General features: G+C 35.7%; 1 protein-coding gene across 1 annotated transcript in view; it reads left to right on the top strand.

Annotated features, from left to right (window-relative positions):
- Positions 1 to 26,372, top strand: part of KLHL1 (kelch like family member 1) — a 180,368-nt gene that overhangs the window by 40,608 nt on the left and 113,388 nt on the right. Inside the window, exons 2-3 of the mRNA XM_058829544.1 lie at positions 12,911 to 13,093; positions 21,309 to 21,445. Coding sequence (XP_058685527.1) covers positions 12,911 to 13,093; positions 21,309 to 21,445 — 320 coding nt within the window. The remainder of the gene's footprint in view (positions 1 to 12,910; positions 13,094 to 21,308; positions 21,446 to 26,372) is intronic.

The raw sequence follows: 26,372 nt of genomic DNA on the forward strand, positions 1-26,372 counted from the left end.
AGCCAAATAATCGTTGCTACCATGCTTTAAAACTGTCCTGAGACTGTAAGAGAATTTGTCCAATTTCTTTTATGTCCAGTCATCAAAGAAATAAATGCAAAAGTGTGAATAGGTTTTATCTCTGTGTGAATGACCTGCAGTTTGTTTCTCTTGTTCTCTATCTAAATATAAAGTGGGAAATAAAAAGGAAGAGAATGGCCTCAAAACAATTGCTGTGATGGAATAGCCTAAGTCCTAAAAAATGGGAAACATAAGTGTTGTTACAAAATACTCTTGGACACTCCTCTTCACATACACCAGTGTTGCATTATATAGAATGTAGGTAGAAATTTAGTTGTTCGGAAATCTAGACATTCTTTTTGTCACTGGATCTCAGCTTCCAAAGGAGACTGTTGCTGCAATGTTAAGTACTGAAATGCATAAGAATGAGTACCCATGATAAAAAAAGATTCTCAGGTTCCTTGAATGCTTAATGCAAAAAGCTGAGTACCACAAAATGGAGATCCATAAAAGCCATCACACTTAGAGTCCTCATAAACTAGCTAATTTAGGGCAGGTGAGAAAAAAAGATATACCTTTCTTTATATCTTGCTTTTTTTTTCATGTTTGTTTCTCTGGAAGCACCTCCACCTGTCTCAGACTAGCAGGCACGACTCTCTCACATCTGTATCTCTCTAAAGATGTGAGAAAAAATGTGCAAAATGCCTGATCACAAAGGTCTGGCTTCTTTGTGCTATTTGCAGTTAATTCTGTGGTCAGAGCACTAATGCTTTGCTCTTGATTCCTTCTCCAGGGAAAGGTCTTACTTTGGATTTTACAGACTGATCTGTGAAGGAGTGAGTAGAAGTATTTCAGCTACTTCATCTTTCAAGAAAAATTAAGCAAAAGGCAGAGGGGTGCAAGGAAATACCTTTGCTTTAATGGGAAAAAAAATCTAGGTCTTATTTTTATATTTGTGTCACACTTTGGATGAAAAAGACCAAATCTCAATCAGTAATGTGGAAAAAAAAATTGTTTGTATTTTTTTTTTCAGTTCTGTGAGGTAAGCATTAATTATGCCACAGGCTGCTCTGTAGCTCTCTGTAGCTGTTCATAATATCGAGGTTTTGACTGGAGGTTTCATACCTACAAGTTTGCAAATTAAGGGCAGTATTTAATGTGGATGTGTCTGTACTTACCTTTTCACTTGATTCAGTCTAGCATACCACTCTTAGTGCCTGATTTCAGCCTCTCTAGATAGAAATTTTACAAATACTGTGGTAGACAAAAGCAACGTTAACGGCTAGGTGTTTGTGCTACCATGCATGCATATGAAAAATTCATTAGACCTTTTTCATATTGATCTTAGGATGAAGAACACAGCTTGGGTTTGTGCTGGGTTAATGAGTGGTAGCTGTTATGAAATATGTAGACTTTAATTGCTTGCAAGTTAAATTCTCTGTGTTGTAGTGATCCTGCAGTGTAGAAACTGAAACCATCAAATTTGTCTTAGACAGGATTCACCAAATTGTCAATTTTAATTGCTGTTTTCAGGATTAGCAAAAAAATGTACTGACGCTTCAAAACAGCAGGGCAAAATCACCTACACTTTATTTCTGTATTCCAGACATATATTTCTCGCTGATTTACAGGTGCTGTGAAATTTGTGAGAGTCCAAAAGGTACATGACACTTGATAGATCTGTAACAAATAGCAAAAAGAGATTGTGTGCTGCTTTCTGCTGAATGCTGTGCAAGCTCCATAAAAGCTTATCTTGCAGCAGGACACGGGCTGAATCATTCATACAGTTTACTGAAGGGCAGCTTGTGCACACATGTGTGTTGTGATCTCCCACCTCACCAAGTGCAGCACTTAACTGAACTAGCATTTTAATCTGAGATTTTTAAAGATTCAGCTTCCAGTGGTCTTTGACATGATTACCATCGCAGTCATAATGTGCTTTAAGCTCTGACATGCTACCTATGCTGTGGAATATCAGCACATAATATAGTAGCACAATGAAACTTTATTGAAATGTATACTAAGCTCAATATTCATGAAATACTTGCCTATCCTTTTCTGAATGCCATTTCCATCACTCACATATATAACTTCTGTTTATATAAACTCCCTATGTCACAAATTAAATGCTGGAAGAAAATGTCCCTTAATAAAAAAGAGATCTGCATCCTAGTATGTATTTGTGCACTCACTGAATGACTGTGTCAGCTAATTTACTTAGTTTATCCATATAGATATGGCCATTCATCATGACAAGATCGTTAACACATGACACAAGTGTCTCTCTTAGGCATAACGCAGGCCATCCATTCAGAAAATAGGGCACTGTTGCAGGGGAGCAAAAGCAGCTCTATCTTAGGTGTCTCGCTAGTAAATCCAGCACTGCTCTTTTATAATCTGAAGTTGCATTATTCTGAGTAACATGGGATAAAAGAGAGCTTCTATGTCAGCGGCACTGGCCGCTGATTTTATGAAGTTTTAAAGTGGCAGTTCTTGGAGAATTACACTCTACTGATAGCAGCTGCTAATGGAATTATAGCCAGAGCTGCCTGAAAGATATGGCAGTTTTCCTCCATGGTATATTAGAAAACTCTCCTGTGTGTTGTGCTGGCTTCGTCAGTTTCTGAACGTCCAATTTTTAGTGTGTATGTTTGTAAAAATTTATTCTCTTTGGAAGTATATGCATAAAGTATATGCTGGGTGATGATATTTAAATTATATAGGAGAACTACTTTGTTTTGCTATGTTTGACCACTTAAGCAAACCACAAAGGCTCAGTGCAGCTTGTCATCTGGAATAAGATTAATTAAGAACAGGGCATCTAGGAAACTGAAAATCTGTGCTTTGTGAGAACGTGAAGCCTGTGTTTTTGCCAGCACTGCTCAGCTGATAGTGCTCAGTGGTACCCAATACATTTCCATTAATTTCTTTCTATTAAGAAAGAAGCAATTTGTCTCATTTTCACTATGGCATCTACTGCTTGGTTTTCGTCTTCTGCTTGTCAGGCAGAGGAATGAATAGCCATGGTGAGCACTTTACTTCTGCAAGAAGAAAGGGAAATACGTCTCCAACCTCTTGCATTTAACTGCTCAGGCCAGTAATATTAGCCTCCTGTACAAGTCTTTACCCTTCGTCTCAGACTTCCCAGATGATAACTCCCGCTGGGAGGACTTCCACTTCTGTAGGGAAGTTGAGGTTAGGTTAAAATAAGTTTTCAATTTCTGAGTCCTAATAATCCTTTTCATTCAACTTTCGTTTGGTAGAAATGGGGAATCATAAAATCCTAGAAAATATTTAACCAGAGTGTTAAAAAAGTTTCATGGTGTCAGTCTGTCTTCCTAATAGATCTGGTATATCCCTATTGTATTACCAACTGGGTAATTAAAATGTGAGTGGACAGTGAATGAATTATGACTACTTGATGCCTGTGATGAATGCAGGACACTTTCCTGTTTTATGTATTTATTTGCCGTAAGAGCATAAGTGGCTTGGAAGACAATAAATCGACTTTTGGGTGTTTTATTTTTGTTTTGTTTTGTTTTAATGAGAAGCAAATGTTTTCACAAATATAAGGGATTTCATTTTTGCAGTGGCACAGTTTTGTTTATTATTCCAACTGAGAGTCAAAATCTTCATTAACTGAACATGGTGAATGAGGGCAATGATTTTGATGGGACTGGGGAAGAATGGAGGAAGAATGCCTATCTAAAGAAGGAACCTTACTTCTAAGAGAAGCTTATTCCTGCACTAAAGCAATTCCTTTAAGCAGGAATTTTATCTACTGCTATGATAGTAATAGGAAAAAGGGAAGGAAAGCAGAGCAGCTGGGTCGTACTCTACTGAAGCAGGCTTGCTTGAATTTTGAACTACAAATAGAGAAATATTACTGTTAGCTTAAGAAGAGGTGGTTGTGCTTCTTGGTTGACCTCCAACAGTGTGTGTATTTAAAAATTGAGGTTTCCTGTGACTTTTTTTTTCTATTGTGTTTTCAGGAAGAATGGGTTGTCTCCTTTCAGGAAGCAACTTGCTTTTTACTAAATTTGCATTTTACTAAAAACACGCTTTGGGGAATTTTGCATAGCATGAGCAAAACAGTTTCTAAAAACTTTTTCAACTGGAAGGTTTATATAAAATTGATATTTTCTCAGTAATGGCATCATTTCTGCCTGGGCTATCTTTCATTTTCCCTCTCAGAATACATAAATTGGAAAGTAAATGTCCCCATTAATAGTACAGACCTGTAACTTTTCAATAGTGTAGGTTTATATGCACCTAGTATATGTTTGCAGGGCTTTTATACTTGTAGACTCTTTGTTTAATAAATTCATACAGCAAGATCCGGTATAATAAAAAGTTCTGTCTGTGAATATGTAAAATATATCAGTATGTGTCCAAGTCATTATAATATGACTGTGTGTAGCTAGGAGAACTCAATTAATCATCGGTTTTGCAGGAACAGCTGGAACAAACTGCTTCCTTTATTGGGGCATGCAAAGCTGAAAAAGCAGTGGATGCAGCATTAGCTGTGTGTGGGAGAGAGCAGTCCAACCAGCACCTTTTTCTATTGCATGGCAAGACTATTTAAGAGGCAGCATAGGTTGAAGATATGGGGGTGGGGGGCAGAAAGTCTAATTTGTCAAGGAAGTCTGATGGGTGCTAACTTGTAACAGAGGTTTGTAGTGGTACCATTATTACTATAGCTGTGAAGTGCCTGGAATGACCAGTATGATGAACCTTAAAACAATCAGCTTTCCTTCAACAGTTTTCTCTGGATTTTAGGAAGTTCTTGGAAATCGAAACAGGGTTTATAAAATGATCATATTTTTGTTGAAATGAGTTTCAGAAAGGATGAGAATGATTTTAGGTGTGAATTTTCTGCTGTGCTACACTACAGTAAATTGTTGCGTTTTTACATGGTGAGAGAAACACTATGAGATCTTAGTTACATTTCAAAAACACTGTAAGAAGCAATGAGTAGATTTGAAAAAGTATTAAAAAAAATATTCCTTTGATCAGTGGATACTGTGCAGAATACGAGAAAACAGAACAAAATGTTCAGTGTCTTAGATGCTATGAGGCAACTCAGTTATCAGTCAGGAAAAAAAAACTAGCTTAATTTTTATTTATATTTATCATTTTTTAGTCATGATTTAGAGATTTTGGATTTTCAGGGAAAAATTAAAAGTGAGAACATGTGAGAGAAACAGCCCTGCAGATACCAAGGTCAGTGCAGGTGTGGGAGGAGGTGCTCCAGGCTCTGGAGCTGAGATTCCCCTGCAGCCCGGGGTGCAGAGGCAGCTGTACCCCTGCAGCCCATGGATGTTCATGATGCAGCAGTGATCCTCCTGCTGCCCATGGAGGACCTCAGGCTGGAGCAGGTGAATGTCTGAAAGACTCTGTGGGAAGCTGGCACTGGAGCAGGCTCCTGGTAGGACCTGTGCACCCATTGAGGGAGAGACCGGCACTGGAGCAGGTTTCCTGGTAGGACTTGTGACCTAGGAGTCCCATGCTGAAAGTTCTTGAAGGTCTGCACCCTGTGGAAGGGACCCACACTGGAGCAGGGCAAGAGTGTAAGGAGTCCTCACCCTGAAGAGGAAGGATTGGCAAACCCCCATTCCCCATCTCCCTGTGCTTCTGAGGAGGACAAGAGAGAGAAATTCTGAGTAAAGCTGAGCTTAGAAGAAGGGAGTTTTTGGGGAAGGTGTTTTAAGACATGTGTTTTATTTCTCATTATCCTCCTCTTCTGATTGTTAGTAAATTAAATTAATTTCACCAAGCTGTGTTTTGCCTGTGATGGTGATTTTTGAGTGATCTCTGGAGTCATACATTAGGTGTCTCAAAAGCTGTTAAAATGAGATCTGAAATTCTGAAATAAAGCAAAAACACACACATAAACAAAGTAAACAAAAACCTGCTCCAAAATACAAAACTTGTCTTAAAAGACCAAATTGAATCAATTATCATACATGAAACTAAATGAAGTCAGTTCCAAAGACTTGCTCTTTACTTTACTTAGTACAAAGCATACTAAAAGCATGCTTTGGGGAATTTTGCATAACTTGTGCAAAACAGTTGCTACCAACATTTTTGACTAGAAAGGTTATAGAAAATGGATATTTTCTTAGTAATGGCACAATTTATTTCTGGGCTATGTTTCTTATTCCCTCTCAGAATGCATAAGTTGGAAAGTAAACATCCCCATTAGTAGCACAGACCTGTAAATTTTCAGTTGGAAACTTCAGTATCAGAATATTTTTATGTATTACATCTTCATAAAAAATTCATAAGTGAATAAAATTGATAAAAACTATCCTTATGAGATAAGTATTTTAGTATGTCTTTGAAGACAGTTTATAGTTCTAATGTAAAACAATATCAAAGTGAAACTTTTTTAACCTTGTCAAATAAAAGCATTAAAATGTGTCATTTTTCTGTCTATTGAGGAAAAAAAACCCACCATCCCAACTGCCCAACCTTTGATTTAAATTAAAAACCACTGAGCCAACAAACTTTAAACTTCACGTATACTTAATTTTTCTGCAGGTATTATATTGTTATATTTTAATTTTTTTTTTTAAGTTTGAAGTCATTCTGTTGATAGTTGTTGATGCTCACTCTCAATCTTTATTTGGAAGTTCCATTTTTTGAATATCAGTCTAAGCTGTGCTGGGCTGCTGAGCCCATTTACTTGTTCATCCATGGAATCTACTGGGAGCTGTAAGTAGTGGAGAGAGATGCTGAAAGTAATACTGGCAGAAAGTAGAGCACAGTATTGGTAGGAGTACTAGTAGAGGTGAGCAGAAGCTTACGCTATTTTTAACATTGGGCACTGGACTGTGGAGAAAGAGGAGAGGAAATAGGAAGCTTGAAGCAGTTATTTAGAAGACTGTAGAGGATATAAGGTGAGAAAGGACAAAGAGATAAAAGATCAATTGAATACTTAAAGAATGAACCAAACATCCTAACAGTTTAAGTGGTTCCTAGGGCATAGGACATGGAACAAACTTGTTTCATCAATAAAAGTAATAAATTCTGGAAAAAATGGGGGAAGACTGAGGGAAACTAAAGCATTAGTCACCAGTGTTACTGAATTCTGTAAGTAATTGCTTTCAGAATAATGAGATTATTTAGTAATTGTTCATTAATTAACTTAATATAGTTTTACTTTTTTTTTTTTTTACAACAAAAAAGGGAAAAATAAGACATTTTAACAAGAACTGAAATCTAAAAAACCCTGGTATTTCAGGAGTCTATGGAATTTTTATGTGTTGGTTTGTTACCACTGGCAATATAGAGGTCTATGCTTGTAGCTTAGGTTAGGTAATTACCCGGTGAAGGATCATAGATAAGAAAAAAAATCTGAGAGCGTTTTGAACTCATTCTCCCTTTCCCGGGAGAGAGTTCTGCATGAAATTCTCCAACAGAAGTCCATCCCATGGGCAGTAGTTCTTCATGAACTGCTGCAAGCAGGTCACTCTTCCACAGGCTGCAGTCCTTCAGGCATAGGCTGCTCCAGTGTGGGTCCCCCAGAGTCCTATGAAAGAAAGTCTGCTCCAGCCTGGGCTCATCTATCCACAGGCCTGCGGGTCCCTGCCAGTGTCCTAGTGCAGCACGGGGCTCCCACAAGGTCACAGCCTCCTCTCAGGCATCCACCTGCTCTGGTGGAGTGGAGCTCTGCATCTCTGTGATCCTCCATGGGCTGCAGGGGCACAGCTGCCTTGCCATGGGCTGTACCAGGGAGTGCAGGGGAATCTCAGCACCAGTGCCTGGAGCACCTTCTCCCCCTCCTTCTCCACTGACTGGTGGTGTCACTGCTGTTTCTTATTTGCCCATCCTTGGTCAGCTGCATGTCCATCTTAAAGCTGCCTGGAACTGGCTTTGCTGGACATGGAGGAAATTCTAGCAGCTCCTCACAGAAGCCACCCCTGTATCCCACCTCCACCCCTACTAGAAAAACCTGGCCACACAAACCCAATACAGCTCCTAAGCAAGGGAACTATTTCTTCTCTATAGAAGCAGTTTGCTGTGGTACAGTAGTCCCTTCTCATTGTCCTTTCTCTGTTTCCAAAGAGCTCCTCAAACAATGTGTCCGAGATCACACAATAGGCTGATAGCTAGTATTTTGTTTCTTGTGACTGGTAATGCTCTTAAGATGTACAGAAATACAGAACAGTAGAGAATTCAGCGGTATTTTTGCTGGGCACACAGATGTCCTATGACTGTATTTTGCCTTATGGCATTCAAAGAAAGAGTTACAAGTATCTTGATTGACGAATTGCCTTTAGGAGGAGACACCATTGTAAAGTATACATTACACAGATCTATCTATAGAATGAGTTTATAATATGCACTGGATTGTTTATTTATTTATTTAAATTTTACATATAAAAGGGATCTCTGATTTAGCAGCCATACATCTCTGAGTGAATCTGGTAAAATTAAAAAGTCCTATTTGATATTCTGATTATTTTTTTATTTGGCACTTTTACCTGCTGAAACTCTGGGCAGAGCCTGTAGTTGCACATAGGATTACTGGTAGCAGAATGAAAAGCATACCTTTTGTTCACAATCAGAACTTTAGCCTTGTTGTTGCAGTAAAAAACTGTTTAAAGTCTTTATAAACTCCCCCTTGCCTTTTTGTAAGTGATCACTAATGAGAGCCATGACTTCTGACAGTCCATCTTAGATGGTGCAATTCCACAGGCTATTGATTTCTTAGCATTCAATAAGTAATTTTTAGAGAATGAATTGTGTGAAGATTTTTTTTTTCACTCTTACATATGGAATACTTCTGGCTTTGCAAGTTATAAATAGCAAAGCAATGTTTCTTTCACTGAAGAGCTAGATCTATTTTGTTTCTCCAGTATGTATTTTGGATATGCACCCAATAATATACACTAAATTAAATTGAAAAGGTTTTGGATAAGTTTGGGTGGTCAATCCTGCATTAATGAAAACTAAAAAAAGCATGTTAAATACAACAAGATTTAATATTCCAGTAACAATGAAATTATATGACATTTTCTGGTTAAAGAGTTCTTTCTTTATTTGGGGCCAGGGCCTTCAGTGGAATGAAGAATAAATGTATTCAAATTAAGCATTTAAAATACCTGAGTACTCTGTAAAGTTTTCTGCTATACACAGTGATAAGAATCTGTTGTTTTCTGATCCTCTATGAATATAATTTTCAAAATGGAAACATTTCTAAATCTAAACTTCTGTTTACACAGAGAAATGTGGTATCGTTTCAAGTCATATGAATTCTCTATTTCAAAGTACTTATTTTTTATTCCTTTTTTCGGGATGTGGTTAACTACTGGTTTTACTAATTACTTAACAAGAAAGGTAGCCAAAGCTGTGTGCTCTTTAACTCCTTGAAAATATTACTAAAGGTAGTACATTTAATACTAAATGTAAGCTAAAGGTTTTCATTTCTCTATTATTCTCCAAATCAGTGGGGTTTTTTTCCTAATAAAAGAGGAACATTGTGGAGTCTGATGTTTCAGATTCTCTAGGTTTTTATTTTTATTTACACTATTTTAAGATCTGTGGTGGCTCAAAGACTGGAATTTTCTTCATAGCTTTGGGCTCTTTAATGATTTGTCTTTTAAGTAACAGCGGGATGCTGTTCTTAGCACTGAAAATAGTGTGTACGAATTTGCTAAGGTGGATATTTTCCTTTTTTTTTTATTATGCAATATGCTCCCTAGTTTGCCATTTCATAAAAAATAGTTTAAGATTATTGGTTATTTGCAATGTTGATAATTTTTGTGAGCCTTTTAGTATTCTCATTCTGCAGTATCACCCTTCAGCAGCATTGCTGTAATCCTGATAATGCTTTGATTTCCTTATTTCTGTACTATTAACTAAGTCATTTAAAATGTTTTAGTCTGGACAACTCCCAAATGTTTTAAATTTCCACACTGATTTCAGGCTTTGCACTTGCCAGCTGAGGAAGATTATGGAAAAAGTACACCTGGAGTCTGTCCAGTTCACTGATTACAGGATTTTGAGGTACACAAATGCTAAAAAGGGTTTTGAAAGACTCAGGGAATTTTCAGTCAAATTTGTGTTGGAGTTGCTGCTGAATGCAATTAAAAAGCTTCTCACTCCATTTGTGGTTCGATTTGCTTGCACCTAAACAAGAGCAACATATGCAAAGAGAAAATGTGATTTTCATATTGCTAATTGGCCCTGAGTACCTATATATGCCCTTTACAAACTGGTAATTGGTAATAAATTATATTTGCTTTAACTAATTTCTACTTTAACAAGTTGCTGTCTGAATTTAAAGCATTGATTTTGTAGACAGAGCATTTGTAATGAAATGGAGATAGCTCCTAAATAGGATAAGTAACAGGCTTTTTATCTGTGCTTTCTTAGAAAATAAATAAAAGATTACCTTATTGTCTTCCACTAAGCTTATTGCTTGCTATTTTTCATGATAATATTTAAAATACACTTGATTTTGGTGGCTTGTTTTTAAGCAGTCATTTACTGACTTGCTAAGTTACAGATATACTGAGTTAGAGTGTAGAAAACGTTACTTATAAATGGCTAGCAGGAAAGAGAGCTAAATTTGTGGCAAACATTTCCTAGCAATACTAGAACAAAATAGACTAAGCTTATTACAGTCTAATCTTACTTCACAGGACCAGCATAAATTCAATCAGGGTACTTCTCTTTTTATGACCTGGAAAATAGCTTTTTGAATAGCAAGAAAGATTTGGGACTAGTATCCTATCTATTCAAATGTAAGCTGACCTAGACCTATCTTCTGAACTAACAGTATGAAACCATTCAGATCTTCTCATTCCTGTTGCTTTTATTTCTCAGAACTGCTGTTTTTGTCACTTCTAAGTTTCTCAGAAGAGAAGAAGGAATGTGTCTGTTTGAACCTATAAAACTCATTTATTAGGCATTAATTTATTTCTTGTAAATTACTTGACATTCTAATTCTCCAGCAATAAAACTAAAGAAATCTGTGTATGGCTACAATCAAAGTGAAATGGAAAAAAGCTGAAATACCTGCCCACTGCCCATTCTAATGAGCTTAGCTCTATCATCAGAGTTGTATGAGAAGGCATCTGTTGATCAATCAAAGATGTGAAAATAAACTTGGATTTGTGATCAACATGGTTTGAGTCCAGATTAGATAGGAACATAAAAGCAAATTATGTCACTCATGGAATGAATGTGTTTGTTTTATCCAGGAGGAAATATCTGGCATGAGGTACTTGACAATATAACAAGATTAGCTATAACAAAATTAAGCAAATGTTTCTTTCTAAATCACCACTTTGTAACTGTTTCTGTAGAGGAATCATTTTTAATAACATTTTGCCACTTCAGTTTCCTATAGAAAGGCTGACACATGTTGTTATCTTTGTAGCATAAAAATAACAATATCAATTAATTTAAACCAACTGATAATTTTTTCTCTATCCAACTTAATGTTACAAAAGTGAATGTACTTATTTTAAAAGAAGTTTAAGTGAAGTTACATAATTTTAAATGATAACTAATTTTGTTAAGTTAGTACCTGTACATGGCACAGAGTGGGTGTTGGGGTGGTGAGATACAGAAGTAGCTGCATTGGTTCCCTGAGAATTTATTTGCATGTCACTTTCAATTATGCAGGGCTCCAGCTGCTTTAAAGGAGTGCTGTGAAGCCCAGTGATTCCTGTGACACAAAGATGGACCGGCACTTCCTCCTTAAACATGCTGAGCCCTGTACAGTGACTATAGTAGACTATGTGGAACAATTTTGGACATAATTCATAAAACATAATTCAGAAGCAAATCATTAGCATATCTCAAGAATTTGGTTTGGGTCTTTTATGTTGTTATTTTTATTTTATAACTGCACTTCATTCTGATTTTTAAGAATTAGTATGTTTATGCACTTTTCAATTTTCTTCCCAGCACCCGTAATGTAGACTGCTTATTTTCTTACATGTCTTTCAATATCATTTTTTGAATGTAATACCTACTGAATTCAAACATTGTGTAAGGAAACTGTTGTATTACTACTGTAAATTAAAAACATTTCTTATGTGCTCCTTAATATTTATATTTCAATAGAATATACAAAATGAGATTGGTTTGAATTAATTTATAACATTTCATATTTCATATGCAGGACTAAGATATGTCTTCTCTTGCTTTTCCATTGATTATGTAAACTCCTTTGTATGTATCTAGTTGAAGAAAAACTGAAATGGCTTCATCTGTGAAATCCTTGATTTTCAGCACTGCAAGTCATATATATAATCTTAAAGCTTTCATTTGAATCCATCTCATTAGATACTTGTAAAAGAAGAGGGTATCATCTGTGTTGAGAACTGTTTAGAAATTCTACCATAGTTTCCTAGTTTCCTCAAGGACTAGTGCTTCCTGGCACTTTGCCTGATTTTCCACTGCAACACTGAGCTGAGTAACTTCAAACTAGGAATAAATGGCTATGTGATGAAAAAAAACAAAACCCAGCATTTTTCTCCTATTTATTTATTCATTTATTTTAATATAGACATCATTATTTTTGCAGGCTAAATTCAGTTTTTATTAATAAGTATTTTGGATAAAAAGTAGGTATGTAATTTTGCATTGTGAAAAAAATCAGAATCCGTTACAAATTAAGGCAATTAGAGTTTTATTTTTCTTTCCCAAGGGGTGTAAAATGAATGTGAATTTGAGAAAGTGAACTGGAGTAGGTTCTCACAATCAGTGGGAAGATAGGACTATTTTTTCCTTTTCTCTCTGAGTGCAGTAAGATTTTTCTATCTTGTATTTACAGAGATGAGAACAGAGAAAGAATGTATTGATTTACCTGTATCAGATTCTAGAAGCTGTGATAGAGTCAACACTTGGTCACATCTTACCAACATGGAGTTTCTCTTGTGGTTTACAGACTGTCAGGAGCCAGCCACCCCTTGCCACCCCACTGTGACATGGATTCGTGCAGCTCTGAGGAATTCTACCAGGCTGTTCACCACGCGGAGCAAACCTTCAGGAAAATGGAGAGCTACCTGAAACAGCAGCAGCTCTGTGATGTTATCCTGATTGCTGGGGATCGCAAGATACCTGCACATAGGTAGGAGATAGGCATCAAATATTGAAATTATAAAAGTAAATGTTTTGGGTATGTGTATTTCTTAGAACAGTGCTTCTTGTTGCCCCTTATGATTCTTTCCTTTTGCTTTAAACACAAGTGTAAGTGGCTGAAAAAGGTGGGTTTAAAAGGTAGGGCTTTGAAGGTCTTTGTACAGATTTCCAAAGTTCAAGTAGCACTCAACTAGCAAACTGATGGTAACTGTGACTAACAATTCTCCTTGCTGTGGTGCTATTCGTATGTGAAGAGAATGGAAATTTCTGAAATGAGATTCTATATAGCTACACTGAACACAGCATCTTTTCTAGCTTAAGATCCTGATCCTCTGATAAGTCTTTTACAAAGTCTCTCAGACACAGTAGAATACTGAACACTTTCTTCCTGTGACTTGTGCCTTTCAATGAACTAAACATTTTCATCTTTACTTTTAATTATAATTATCGGGACAAAAATTATGATTTTGTTATAATTTCTAAAATTCTAGAAGATTGATATTAAAGTAGCCAGTATTTATGAAACTATACTTGGTTTTGGATAACAATTAGAGCTTAAAATAGTTATTCTTCATTGAGATTTTGGTCTCAGAAATAAATTTTCATTTAATGCATGAAAATGAAAATATCCTAGATTTTAGATTGAAATACAGAGAATAATTCAGAATTTCCAGGTGAGCAAGTATTTTTGCATCTGAACTCTGCATAAGACTGCAAACCAAGGGTAATCTATTCCCTGCTTGTGTCTTGATTTCTCTGGTGAGATACTAAATTCAGAGTAGGATTATGGTTCCCCAGCAGGAAATAAGAAAAAACAGCCAGTGCATTTCTGAACTCATAAATTAACTTCCTGGTGCAGAGGAATACTCCAAGGGCATCTTAGCAATTTGGACCTTAAAAAGTTTTTTTTGCCCTGAGTGAATAAGGACACAGAAACTATAACGAACAAAGAAGATGGATGGTCTATATTCCAACTCCTATAACAGTAAGTAAAAGAAAAAAGATGCAATATACAAGACTGCAGAGCCAAAGTTATTGTCCAAATGCTAAGTAGTAAAACCAGACAGAACCTTCATTAAAATATTTAAACCATGGGGGTTTTAAATTGGTATATTTAAGTTCCCCTACCATTTTTAATACAGCTGTTCATATTTGGATGTGCACCTTTTAGTAGTAAACTTAATTTCACATTTGTAATTTCAATTCTACAGTATATATAAATCTTTCCTGATCTGGAAACATGCCCTAATAAGAAAACTAACCATGAAATAATACCCATAATCTTATTTAGATTTTCTAATAAACCTTTAGACACGTTTACATTTAATTTTCTACTTCTCTGTGGTCTACAGTCAAAAGTCAAAATCTCAAATAACTGGAAAAGTTTAAATAGTGTTTTTTCTATGTTGGTTTAGACATCTGTGACTGGACAAACACAGCAACTTGCTTATTTTACTGTAGTCATTACAATCCTAGAAATTACAGATTCAACTCTCCCTGCTCAAAGCAGGGTCAGCTGAAAGGTTAGACTATTGAGGTCATACACACTTAGTTTTTAAATATCATCGCTTGTGGACATTCCTCTCCTGTTAGCCGGTTCCAATTTTTATTATCCTCACTGTAGTGATCCAGGACCTGTCATCCAGGCAAATTTGCTCCATGATCTTGGTGAGGCAAACGAGCCTCTATGTGGCCAGATCTTTCTTCTTAGGGATTGACATGGAAATTTACTTTTCCAGTCTTTAGAAACCTCCTGCAATTATCACGATACATTGCAGATAGGACGGAGTGGCCTTACAGTAACATTGTAGAGCTTCCTCCAATATTACACCTTAAACTTGTCCTCAAAACACACCATACTATTAAAAAAACCCAACAAACTGAGACAAATAAAGCTTTGTTGAGCAGTGCACAAAATTTTTCAAAAATTTTGTATTTGCTTCCAAAGTATTTACAGAAACCCTTCTTTACTATCATATCCCTTACTGTCTTCATCTGTATCTGATCTTAGGCCTCTCTAATTCCGTTTTTTTTTTTTTTTATGTTGACACAAAGTTTCTATATTTCTCCCATGTCATTCATCTCTGGTTTTATTTTCCATGTACTCCTGTTGTGTATTTGGGAAGTAAATATTGTTCTGTAATGAACTGTAGTGGCATGATCAGAGCACCAGTTGTTTCCAGGGCAAATGAAAATTGTTAATCAAGCAATAATCACATGGGTCAACATGAAATTAAGAATATGTGTTTGCCATCAATGATTTAGTTGTTTTAAGTGAAGATACCTTACATGAATTGCACTGGTTTTAGATACCGTACTTGAAATTCTGTATTCTACAGCTGCTGAAGAAACATCAAAAATGCTGTGAAGAAAAGAGCTAAAGTCACCGCAAATAATGATAGATAGATAGATAGATAGATAGATAGATAGATAGATAGATAGATAGACAGACAGACAGACTGTCTAGACAGATATTTGTGCTGGAGAGTTCATTGAAATTTCAATCTAGGATTGCATAAATGTTAGAGCATGTCTAAAATGTAGTTTAAGACATTTTGATTAGTAATTCTGCAGAGAACAATGCAGGAACTCTGTGCTGAAGGGAAGCAAAACCAGAACAAATGTGATATAAGGCTAAAATTCATCTACCCCTATCCAATTAAAACAAAACACTCCCATATAACAGAGACTGGATTCAATAAAACAGAAAATTCAATGAAAGATATAGCAGGGGAGTTATGTCCTCAGCTTACAGTTCTGACTTTCATTGCACTTGTTGAGAAACCAAGAAACCTACTTTTGTTGTTGTTATAATATAGTCTAGTTGAGTGTATAATGAGAAATCCAAGTTTTTATTTTCTCCTTTCTCTTAGAAGTTTTTTTTCTTTACAATACTCGAGAAAAGGGTCACAGGGAACTCTCACCATGGCAGAAAAGGTAGTATAGAACTATTGGAAAATTACCAAGAATTTATAAAACAAAGAAATACAAAGGAAAGTAACTTTGCTCCAATCTTTCTACAAGTATTTAAATAACATGTGAAGATAAATTTAATAAAACTCCTTCAACAAAATGCAGTTAGCATTGTCTGTTTAGGTGCTCTGAGTAGTAACAACTTTTTCAATGCATTTTGAGTGCTACTATAGAGAGACAAAATTTAAAAAAAAAAAAAAAGTATCAGTAGAATGAGAAAAATAAATAGAGAAAGTTTAGCTGAAAGGCAAGATGAAAGAATAAAGAACCAGGCAGAAAAGAAAGGAAAGCCAGGCAGAGAAGGAAGAAAAGTCTAGAAGCAGGGCATGAAAGAAGGAAAATGCACATTATATAGTCTGAAGACTTGTTTTCTGGCACTAGTCATTAACAGATGCATGTGGAAAATGCAGAGTAAAAGCAGTACAGCAGCCCTATGTATCTGTAAGGTTTGAGGAACTTTCCATATCAAACACTGCATCTGAACAGAGTTGTTTAACACAACCCACTGTCTGTGATTTTAAAAATAATTCATTCAAGTAATATGGTGGGGAAGAACAACAGCAGCAAAAAATCCTACTATCAGAGGAGCAGCAAGGCAATTTAGATAAGCTTTTAATATTAAGCTTGATTGATAATCTTGACACGGGGGTTTGGGTTGCTGGCAAGTTGAATATGAGTCAGCAGTGGCCTGGCAGCAAAGAGCCCTGGGGTGCACCTGGCACATCACCAGCCCATCAAGGGGCAGTTGCCCCTCTCTGCTCTGTACTGGTACAACCTCACCTTGAGTACTGTGAGCAGTTTTGGGAGCCACAGTATAAGGACATCACACTGTTGGAGTGTGTCCAGAGGAGGGCATACAAGGTGGTGAAAGGATTTGAAGGAAAATGTGCAAGAAGAGTAGCTGAGATCAATGGGCTTGTTCATCCTATAGAAAAGAGGGCTGAGGGATGACCTCATCACAATCTATGGCTTCCTCAAGGGGAGCAGCAGAGGGGGAGGTGGTGATCTCATCTGTCTGCTGACAAGTGACAGGACCCAAGGAAATGGAATGAAGTCAGGGGAAGTTCAGATTGGACGGAAGGTTCTTCAGCAGAAGGGTGGTAAATAGCTCCAACAGGCTTCCCAGGGAAGCGGTAAGAGTTCAAGGACCATCTGATCACGTGCTTAATCACATAGTTTATTTTTGTTTTAGAAGCCTTAAGGGTCCTTTTCCAGCTAGAGATATTTTATTACTGTATTAAACCAGAATACTAATGCTATTACTTCGTAGACTGGAAGAAGGTGCAGTAACTGAAATGGACTTTGAAGAGTGGAAGAACCTACCCTCTTTTACTTCAAAACCATTCCCACTTGTCCTATCACTACATGACCATATCAAGAGTCCCTCTCCACTTTTCTTGTAGGCTCCTTCAGTTACTGGAAGGCAGCAATTAAGTCATGCCTAAGTCTTCTCTTTTCTAGGCTGAAAAAGCCAAATTCCCTCAGTCTTTCTCTATGGGAGAGGTGCTCCACCCCCCTAATCATTTTGGTAGCCCTGGACTTTCTCTAACAGGTTGATGTCCTTCCCGTACTGTGAATTATACCACTATTCATTGAATATGAGATTTTATTCCTTTCAGAACTCAGAGCTTAAAATTGCAGCTTTTTAAAAGAAATAATACTTTTGAATGCATATATATGCAGGCAAAGACAAATAGATAAATATATGCATACTTTCACAATGCCATCTGTCAAAAGGTAAATGAAAATTAAAATGTAGTATGGAAAAATTTTAAATATTACCTTTTTTTCCCTAGAATCTTTGTAAATTAAAGCTGTTCTTATGCAGTACTCCATGTGGGCTCTCAGCAGAGCAGAGCAGAGATGCAGAATCCCCTCCCTGGCCCTGCTGCCCACGCTGCTCTGGATGCAGCCTAGGACACGTTTGGCTCCCTGGGCTGGGAGTGCCCATGGCTGGGTCATGTCCAGGCTCTCAGCCAGAACCATCACCAAGACTGTCACAGCAGGGCTGCTCTCTATTCATTCATCCCACAGCCTGGATTGATACTGGGGGTTGCCCTGACCCATTGTACAGCACCTTGCACCTTGCCTTGTTAAATCTAGTGAAATTCTCATGGACCCAGTTCTCAAGAATGTTCAGCTTCTATGTGTCCTAGCATAATATATGTGGAGAAAAAATCATGTCTTGTCTATGAATTTTTCAATCCAAGTAACATCTGATATTCTACTCAGTTGGAAATAAAATACTGCAAGAGTTCTCTTAAAGATTTTAAGTGATCAAGGTTTGTTTGCTTCTTTTAATTAATAAATGCACCATCAGTGTTGAGGCAATTGTCTATCAAAGGTGTATATGAAAACAGTTGTGAAAGTGGCAAAGAAATATTCTATAATAAACTAAACTAAAATCTGATATTCCGGGAAAAAAAGGTCACAACCCTAATCAGTTATATGGGTTACATATAAAATAAACCAGAAATTTATCTGGCTGAAATTAGTTGTAAAGAGAAAGAAGTCCCTTAATCTGGAGAAAATCTTTCTGCATTCACAAACCCATTTTAAGCCATGAGTTACCTGCTATGAGTCTCAAGGATGAAAGAGTTTATTATGTATTCTCACTGCCAGATCAGAAGTTGAAAAGGGTGACATCCTCAGCCACCTGACCTTTCTTGATTAATAGGTCAACATGCCTTTAAACCAAGATTTAGGGCTGTTTGGAGCCTTCTGATCTACAAAAAGCAGCAGATCATTACAATTTAATTGATCTCTTTGATTTCTCACTTTTGATCTTCCATCTCAGCCCTGGAACACAATAAAGATTTACAAAAGGTGTCACCTTTTAGAATTAAGTGTAATTAGCAAGTTCTGCTCACTTCAGTTCAACTTGCAGAGCACTTCCCAAGGTAAAAGTTAGTGTCTTGCAATCAACTTTTTTTGGTTATAGTAAGTGTATGAAATAGCTGATTCAGTATTTCTGTTAACTATTGATTAACATAAGACACACTTAAAAAACCCAATTTTGTTTTTTTATCACTCAGTTCAAAAGCTTGTTTTGCTTCTGTAGGTGAGCTGCTACATCACAGAACTTTCTGCTCATTTAAGCCATCTTCTTTGGTAGATGGTATGAACCAGTAGGGATAAACCTCTAAGAAAAATGGGGAGTGATGAGGACGTGACATGTATCTTATTTTATTTTTTTTCCACTTTGTACTGGCTCTTGTGTGTTCTTGTAGACTGAATGCTCTGCAGCTGAAACCCATTAGATAGTTTCTTTGACTTTCCTCACCCAAACTGTAGAAAATAATGTATTTTTACAGAAGTTTGTGAAAGACATTTAATCCTTTTTTTATTTTTTTCTGTCCTCCCTCTGATTTTTTTTGTTTTATATTTGACAATATATATACAGTAAGATTATATAATAAGTAACTGCTGAACATAAATTATGTGAATTTAAAATACAAGATATTACTGTTTGAAAATGTTTCTACTGATTATTAACCGGTGTATTAAAATTTCTGTTCATTCATCTATCCATTTTCTTTTTTTGATGCAGCCAAGGGTTTTGGCCTTGCTTTTGGCAAGTGACCAAGTTGAATACCCATACCTGAATTTAAATGATGAAGCAACAACTAATGCAAAATAGTCGCAAATGAAAATCTCAATCATTTACCTAAATTACATGTTTGCTATCTGTAAGAATTTTTATCTCATAGAAAATTGCCAGTATTTCATGCCATTTTTCCTTTCTGTGATTTTTATGATGCTTTTATTAAAGCATCTATGAACAGTAAAGTCACTTATTTATAAGTGGTCAGAAAAAATGTTAGAAGAAGATTTACAAAGTTAATAATATATAAATAATATAGAATAAATAAACAAACGTAGAAGTAAATATTCCTCTGTGAAAAAATAGTCAATTAGGAGTTTCTGGTGACAGCACCGAAGTCTATTTCTAAGTTCATCTTTTTGTAGTCAACCGTTACCTTTTAGTCATTACATAAATATAAACGTGAACTGTTTTATGAATTAGGATGTTTATTTCTAAAATTTATGATTGCTAGGGTTGAGCACAACATGAAAAATGGTAAAACTACTATGCCTATTTAGTCATTTCCCATCATTAGAGGCAAGGATTGTATATATGTCTTCAAGCTGTCCTACTTGCTGGTAAAATATGGCAGCTTAAAGCACTGTAAAATTATGAAGCCAATTCAAGCTGTCATAATTTACTTAGCTATTGGGGTGAGCTAAGAGAGCAAAGGCAATCAATTACCACGGTGGTTGATAAGAATTAACTTATCCTCACTATTTTTTTTAAATAGTAATTTGCCCTGAAGAAACTAGATAACAATATACAAAAGGCTAAATGTTTTTCTCTTGGTTTCCAAGTTCTCCAGTTGTGATTGTGGTGTCTTTTGTTAATATGTTTGTATATCATGTTTTCAAATTAATCCAGAAATGTGACCATCTTTATGGGAGCACATGGTACACTATTTATAGCTGTACTGCATTTCTATCTCAAGATCATCTGTGAATATTCAGCCCTAATAAGATCAGAATTTCACTGTAGATGGTATTTTGAAGAATGCTTTAACTTAAAGCCCCAGTAATTACAGTCATACCTGATACATGCTGTGGTATTGATTTATCTATATCAGATCCCTAAACAACAAGCTATGGACATTTTGTAGGTATTTTCAAATTAGTTTCCTTGGACACATTTATTAACAAAAACACTGTATTACACAGTGATTCTATTACATATTTTTAATAAGTAGCATGTTAAACTACTAACAGTTTAGTGGAAAAATTATAAATTGTGTAAAATCACATGCTATCATTAAAGTTTGTAACAAATAAGCCTTTAAGAGCAAAGAAGAGTACCTCTGGAGTATGAAATGCCTGTCATTATTAAGTTGTCTTTGATACTGAGAGATTTTTGTTAACAGTTGGGACATCTGCATGATTGGAAGATTATCAGAAAGACTGGGTGCTAATTTCTATGTCTGTTTTATAGTCATATGCTAAAGTGCCACTTGGTTCATATCACAGGAGGCAAAACCAAATTAGAATTAAATGTCATTCTGTGTTTTGCTGCCAAAGTGCTTTAATAATATATTCCTCCTAATAATTTTTAATTATGATGAAAATATTTTTAAAGAAGTTTATAAATATATGAAATTTCTAGTACATATATCCAAGCAAGTTACACCAGTTTCTAACTTTTTTTGCAGACTTGTCCTCAGTTCTGTCTCTGACTACTTTGCTGCCATGTTTACAAGTGATGTTTGTGAAGCCAAGCAAGAAGAGATCAAAATGGAAGGCATAGACCCCAATGCACTGTGGGACCTTGTTCAGTTTGCATATACAGGTATTGTGGTGCATACAGTATATACTTCCTATAAAGGCGGATGTTGATATTTTTGTTTGCTACCTTCCAATTAATTGTATTTTTGTTTAAATACTTGGCTTTTTAATCTTAATCATCCAAAATGTTTATTTACCATTTCTAGGGATGAATTCAGATTTTTATCTCTTATCTCCAGGCTATTCAATATTTCAGACTTGTCAAGATCAATAGGACAGTCAAGAAAATTACATATTTTTCTTGGTTTTCAAATACTTAAGAAGAGTGCCTCATACCCACGTAATTCAAATTACATAAGATGACTGAAGGAACAGTTGTATTTTTTTTAAGAATTAACATATGTTGGTGTCTTAGTCAAATCTCAGTTTAAATAATTGTATAAATCTTTAAAAATTTGAAAGAAAAAAAATTGAAATCTAAATAAGAAAATATTTTAAAAGGTTTTATTACGAGCCGGATGTTTTCACTTTCATTTCCTTTTGTATACTGGTACTCTGTTTTGAAGTGTAAACTTATGAATAATTCAAAATGCATAGGTAATAACTCAAACCTCTCTTCTGAATAGTTTTTACATTTTAATACATGATAGATTTGGGATTTATCCTTCTTAAGCAACTTGTTATACACATTGTAACTGAAGTGCATTAATCTGAAAGAAAGAATGTTAATGTTACAACATAAGGTATTTAAAAGACTGGGAATGCCTATAAGAGTTACCTCAAATCAGATAAATATAAAATATATACTGTTTTCTATTTCTTTCCTAAAAGACATCCATATATTGTTTAAATTAACCATAGTTTATCATGATGATTCTATTATATATTTGATTTAGATTCAATTTTAAATGGATACCCCAAACCCTGCAGTTTTAATCTACTCTAAATACACATATAATAATTTAATCACAAGTTGCTGTTCACTTTGATATATTTAATCAGGATATGTTCTGGGTTTTTTATGACCTAATAGCCTTACATCTTAATAGAAAACAGAAACAGCAAATAAACATAATTTAAGCTAAAATACTCTTTTTGAGAATAATGTTTGAGCAATAAATGTTCTAGGAATGTAAGACCATGATTTATGTAGTACTCTGCATGTTAAAAGGGTAATGCCTTCTCCCATCAACTGTGGCTTTGCCGCTCAGGAATGTGCATCATCTGGAGGGTTTCAAGCTAGGGATCCATTAAATTAAATAGTTCACATAAGAAGGGTACAGTCTGATTCCGTGGTGAATGAATGGCACAGCAATACTGGGATAAAATCAAGTATACCTTGGCATAGAACAGTAAAAACTACGTGTTACTTTAAATTATTTTGTAGGAGGAAGGTTAAAGAAAGAGAAGGTAAGAGAAGGGACAGTGTTGTTCCCCTGAAAGAAAACTATGGAAATACTCAAGTACTGTATGGTTCTTTTACCTCAGTTTTCACTAAAATGTCACCTGGAAAGATACAAAAGAGTTGTTTATTGACAAAAAGAGATCGCATGTAAGTGTGGATTAAGGAAAGAAGCAGATTTAGAAGAAAGAGAGAAAAAAAGATAAACATTTTCAAGATGAATGAAGCTATCTAAGAACTTTATGGCTATGTCTGAGAACTTTGGAGACTGGATGAGGCAGTGAAAAAGCAGAAGCAAACCTCGGCTTAGCAAAAGGTTTAAGACTTTCAGCTCCTTTGTGTCCCTTGATTTCTCTATGCCATATGATTTACTCTTTCATTATATGAGATGTAAAACTTGGAAGTTTCTTTTTGGTGTAAGGTAAATAAGGGCCACACTTCACAAATGGATAAAAAGAGAACTCCACAGCTAGTATAATTTGTATGTTTTCTAATTTGCCTCTGTATGAATATGAATTTGCATCTGTAATGTTTGTTCATTTAAACAGTCGCACAGTACAAACTGTCTCAGAAATGGCAACATTGTGCACTATAGGAACATCACCTTGAGGAATTAGAAACTTAAGATGGTAACCAAGATCTCTACTGTCTTTCACTTGCAGTGGTAATACACCATTATTCTTTTTTTCGAAGTCATTTTGTTAACCAAGTAAGACTTTAAAATGTCTTAAGTTTATGCTTCCAAGTTTCACAGATACTGACAACAGAGTGATGAGAGCTGGGAAACATGAGACAATTTTACTTTTGCTAAAAAAGTAAATATATTGGATGCCATCGATCGTTCTGGTTTTGATTACTCTGTCTTGTATATCTCTCCATCAGGGTCTTTATCCTGACTTATTCTGATTTATCCTTATTTATTCTTAGCTTGTGTCTTTGTCTCCTGAAGTTCATGTGGGATTATGTTGTTCTCTATTCCTTTTCTCTTCATCAGGTATCTTAGCAGACACCTAAATTTCCTAGCTACAATTATGGTAATAAATTAAACAACACTGTGGAAGGTTTGCAGGCACTGGAACACAATTGTCTCTGTTGATCCTGGCAGTTTTAGCCAAATCAAAACAGCAATCTCTCTAAAAAATCGTGGGTATACCTTGGATACACAGCTCATCATTAATGTGGCCAACCTTGCAAACAGAGTAAGAGCATTCAAAAGTACTATCGAGAATTCAGTGATAATTCATGTAATTTCTGAATTCTTAGAAAATAGTCTCAAACTATAACTAAACTTCAGTTTACTGAAGTTAAATACAATCTAGGCTTCCTAGTTAATCATTCTGTTTTCCCTTGACCTTGCCAGAACAAAACCTTAATTTTTTTCCCCATTATGTTTCCATCATCTTACATGATTTATCTAGATTCGTAGTTTCTTATCTCCCTTCTTGCACTCTGATGCCTTGTTTACCACCAGTCTAGCTCATGTCCCATTTCCCTTTGAGTCAGTTCACTTTTCTTGTACTGCATAGATGTAGACAAGTGGAAATTTAAGAAAATAGCCACTGTTTGGATACCCAGAAGCACAGAAGCCAACAGAAATTCCATTTCAGACTTTTGATCTCTGATCTGGAGCATACATCTGTCTAGACTTAGACAGAATATCTGGAGAATCTGGTTGCCAAATTCCAATTACTGACTGCACAATGTGTGAAAATGTTTTCAACAACTCATGTCTGTGACCAGTTTATCTCTTTATTGTTTTACCTCAGGAATAGAAAAAAATTTTGACAAATGGGCCGTTATTTACTCCTATTTTTTTTTTCCTGACACTACCTTCTTAACTCAAGGAGCTTAAAAATAAAAAAATAAAAATCACATATAGTTGCTGCTATTGCGGTAAAGGTTTTCCCTGAGGACAACTGAATGTATCAGAAAAAATAAATCTGAACATGGACTTGTTTGCAAAAATGAAAGTGGAATCTTAGTGGAAGCTAAGAGTATTAGAGTGGGAATATGTTTAGATGTGATTTAAAAGATGGAACCATTTCCACATCGTATTATCTGTAATTCAGTCAGGTTTATATATTTTTTTATAATCTAGTATAATTATTTCATTTTTACTGTGAATTGTACTTATTAAGTAGGAGTTGAAGAAGGATAAAATATATGTCTATGAAAAGTATTATTATAGATGAAGAGATCATAATTGATACCAGACCCTTCACCAATATAATCTAATACAGTTGCAAAATACCAGAATTACATTTCAGCAAAAGAGAGATTTTGTACACAAGACACACAAGAAAAAATAGTCCTGGGGTGCATCAGGGACAGGATGGCCAGCCAGGCATGGGAGAGGATTGTCCTGCTCTGCTCTGCACAGGCGTGTCTCACCCCGAGCCCTGTGGGTGATTTTGAGCACCACAATATTAAGAAAGGCATTAGAGAGACATTAAATTATTAGAGAGGACCATGAGATTTGTGAAGGGGCTTGAGGAGCAGCTGAGTTCACTTGGTCTGTTCAGCCTGGAGAAGAGGAGACTGAGGGGAGACCTCTTTGTAGTTACAACTTTCTCCTGAGTGAAAGAGGAGGGGCAGACACTGATCTCTTCACTGTGGTAACCAGTACAGAACCCAAGGGAATGGATGAAGCTGTCTCAGGGGAGCTTTAGGCTGGATAATAGAAAAAAGTTCTTCAGTCAGAGGAGATTGGGCACTGGAAGAGGCTCCCCAGGGAAGTGGTCACAGCACCAACACTGACAGTTTAAGAAGCGTTTGGACAGTGCACTCAGGCATGTGGCATGACTCTCAGGAGTAGTCTTGTGCAGGGCTTAAGGCTGAACTCAGTGATCCCTGAGGGTCCCTTCCAACTCAGCTTATTCTGTGATTCTGTATGAAAAAAGATTTCTAAATAATTGGCGAGGTAGAATTACATGGTGACCAGCAGAGCATCAAGTCTTGTACAGCTTTGATTAGAGCAGCTCCTGAGTAAAGGCACCTACCAGTCTAAGAGTAGTAACAGGAAGACAGAAAATTAGACAACCAAATGTACTGATTTAAAGATAATAAAGGAAGTTGAAGTTTCTGCAGATTCAGTGTGACTAATTATGTAATTTTAAATTTATGTGATCGATGTACCTATAAAACATAATTTGATAAAAGCTGAAAAAATTGACATGTGTTAAAATAAGTCTATAAACTGTGTTAGATCAATCTTGGGTTTGTTTTTGAAGTATTTTGGGATTTTTTTGTATATATTTAACTTATTTTTGTAAACAAATTAATAAGGTAGTGACTAAATATTGTTTTATTTGAAATAAGCACAAAGTTTTCTAATGACATAGGCTACATTATAATATAATTGCAACTTGTTCATAATTCAAATTATGTAGATGATGTAAATTTATTAGGAAAACATTCCATCGAAGTTATATGCTTCTTGTTTTATACATAGGCTCACAAGGATAAATCAAAACGGCTTTACCACTATTTTTTTGTAAAGGATATATTTGACTGTAAAACAAGATGCTACTTCATTAGTCTATCCACACTTTGCTGCATTTTGTTGGTTTATTCAAATAGACAAAAAATA

Source organism: Poecile atricapillus, chromosome 1 (genome assembly GCF_030490865.1).
Source record: "Poecile atricapillus isolate bPoeAtr1 chromosome 1, bPoeAtr1.hap1, whole genome shotgun sequence".
Taxonomy (NCBI): domain Eukaryota; kingdom Metazoa; phylum Chordata; class Aves; order Passeriformes; family Paridae; genus Poecile; species Poecile atricapillus.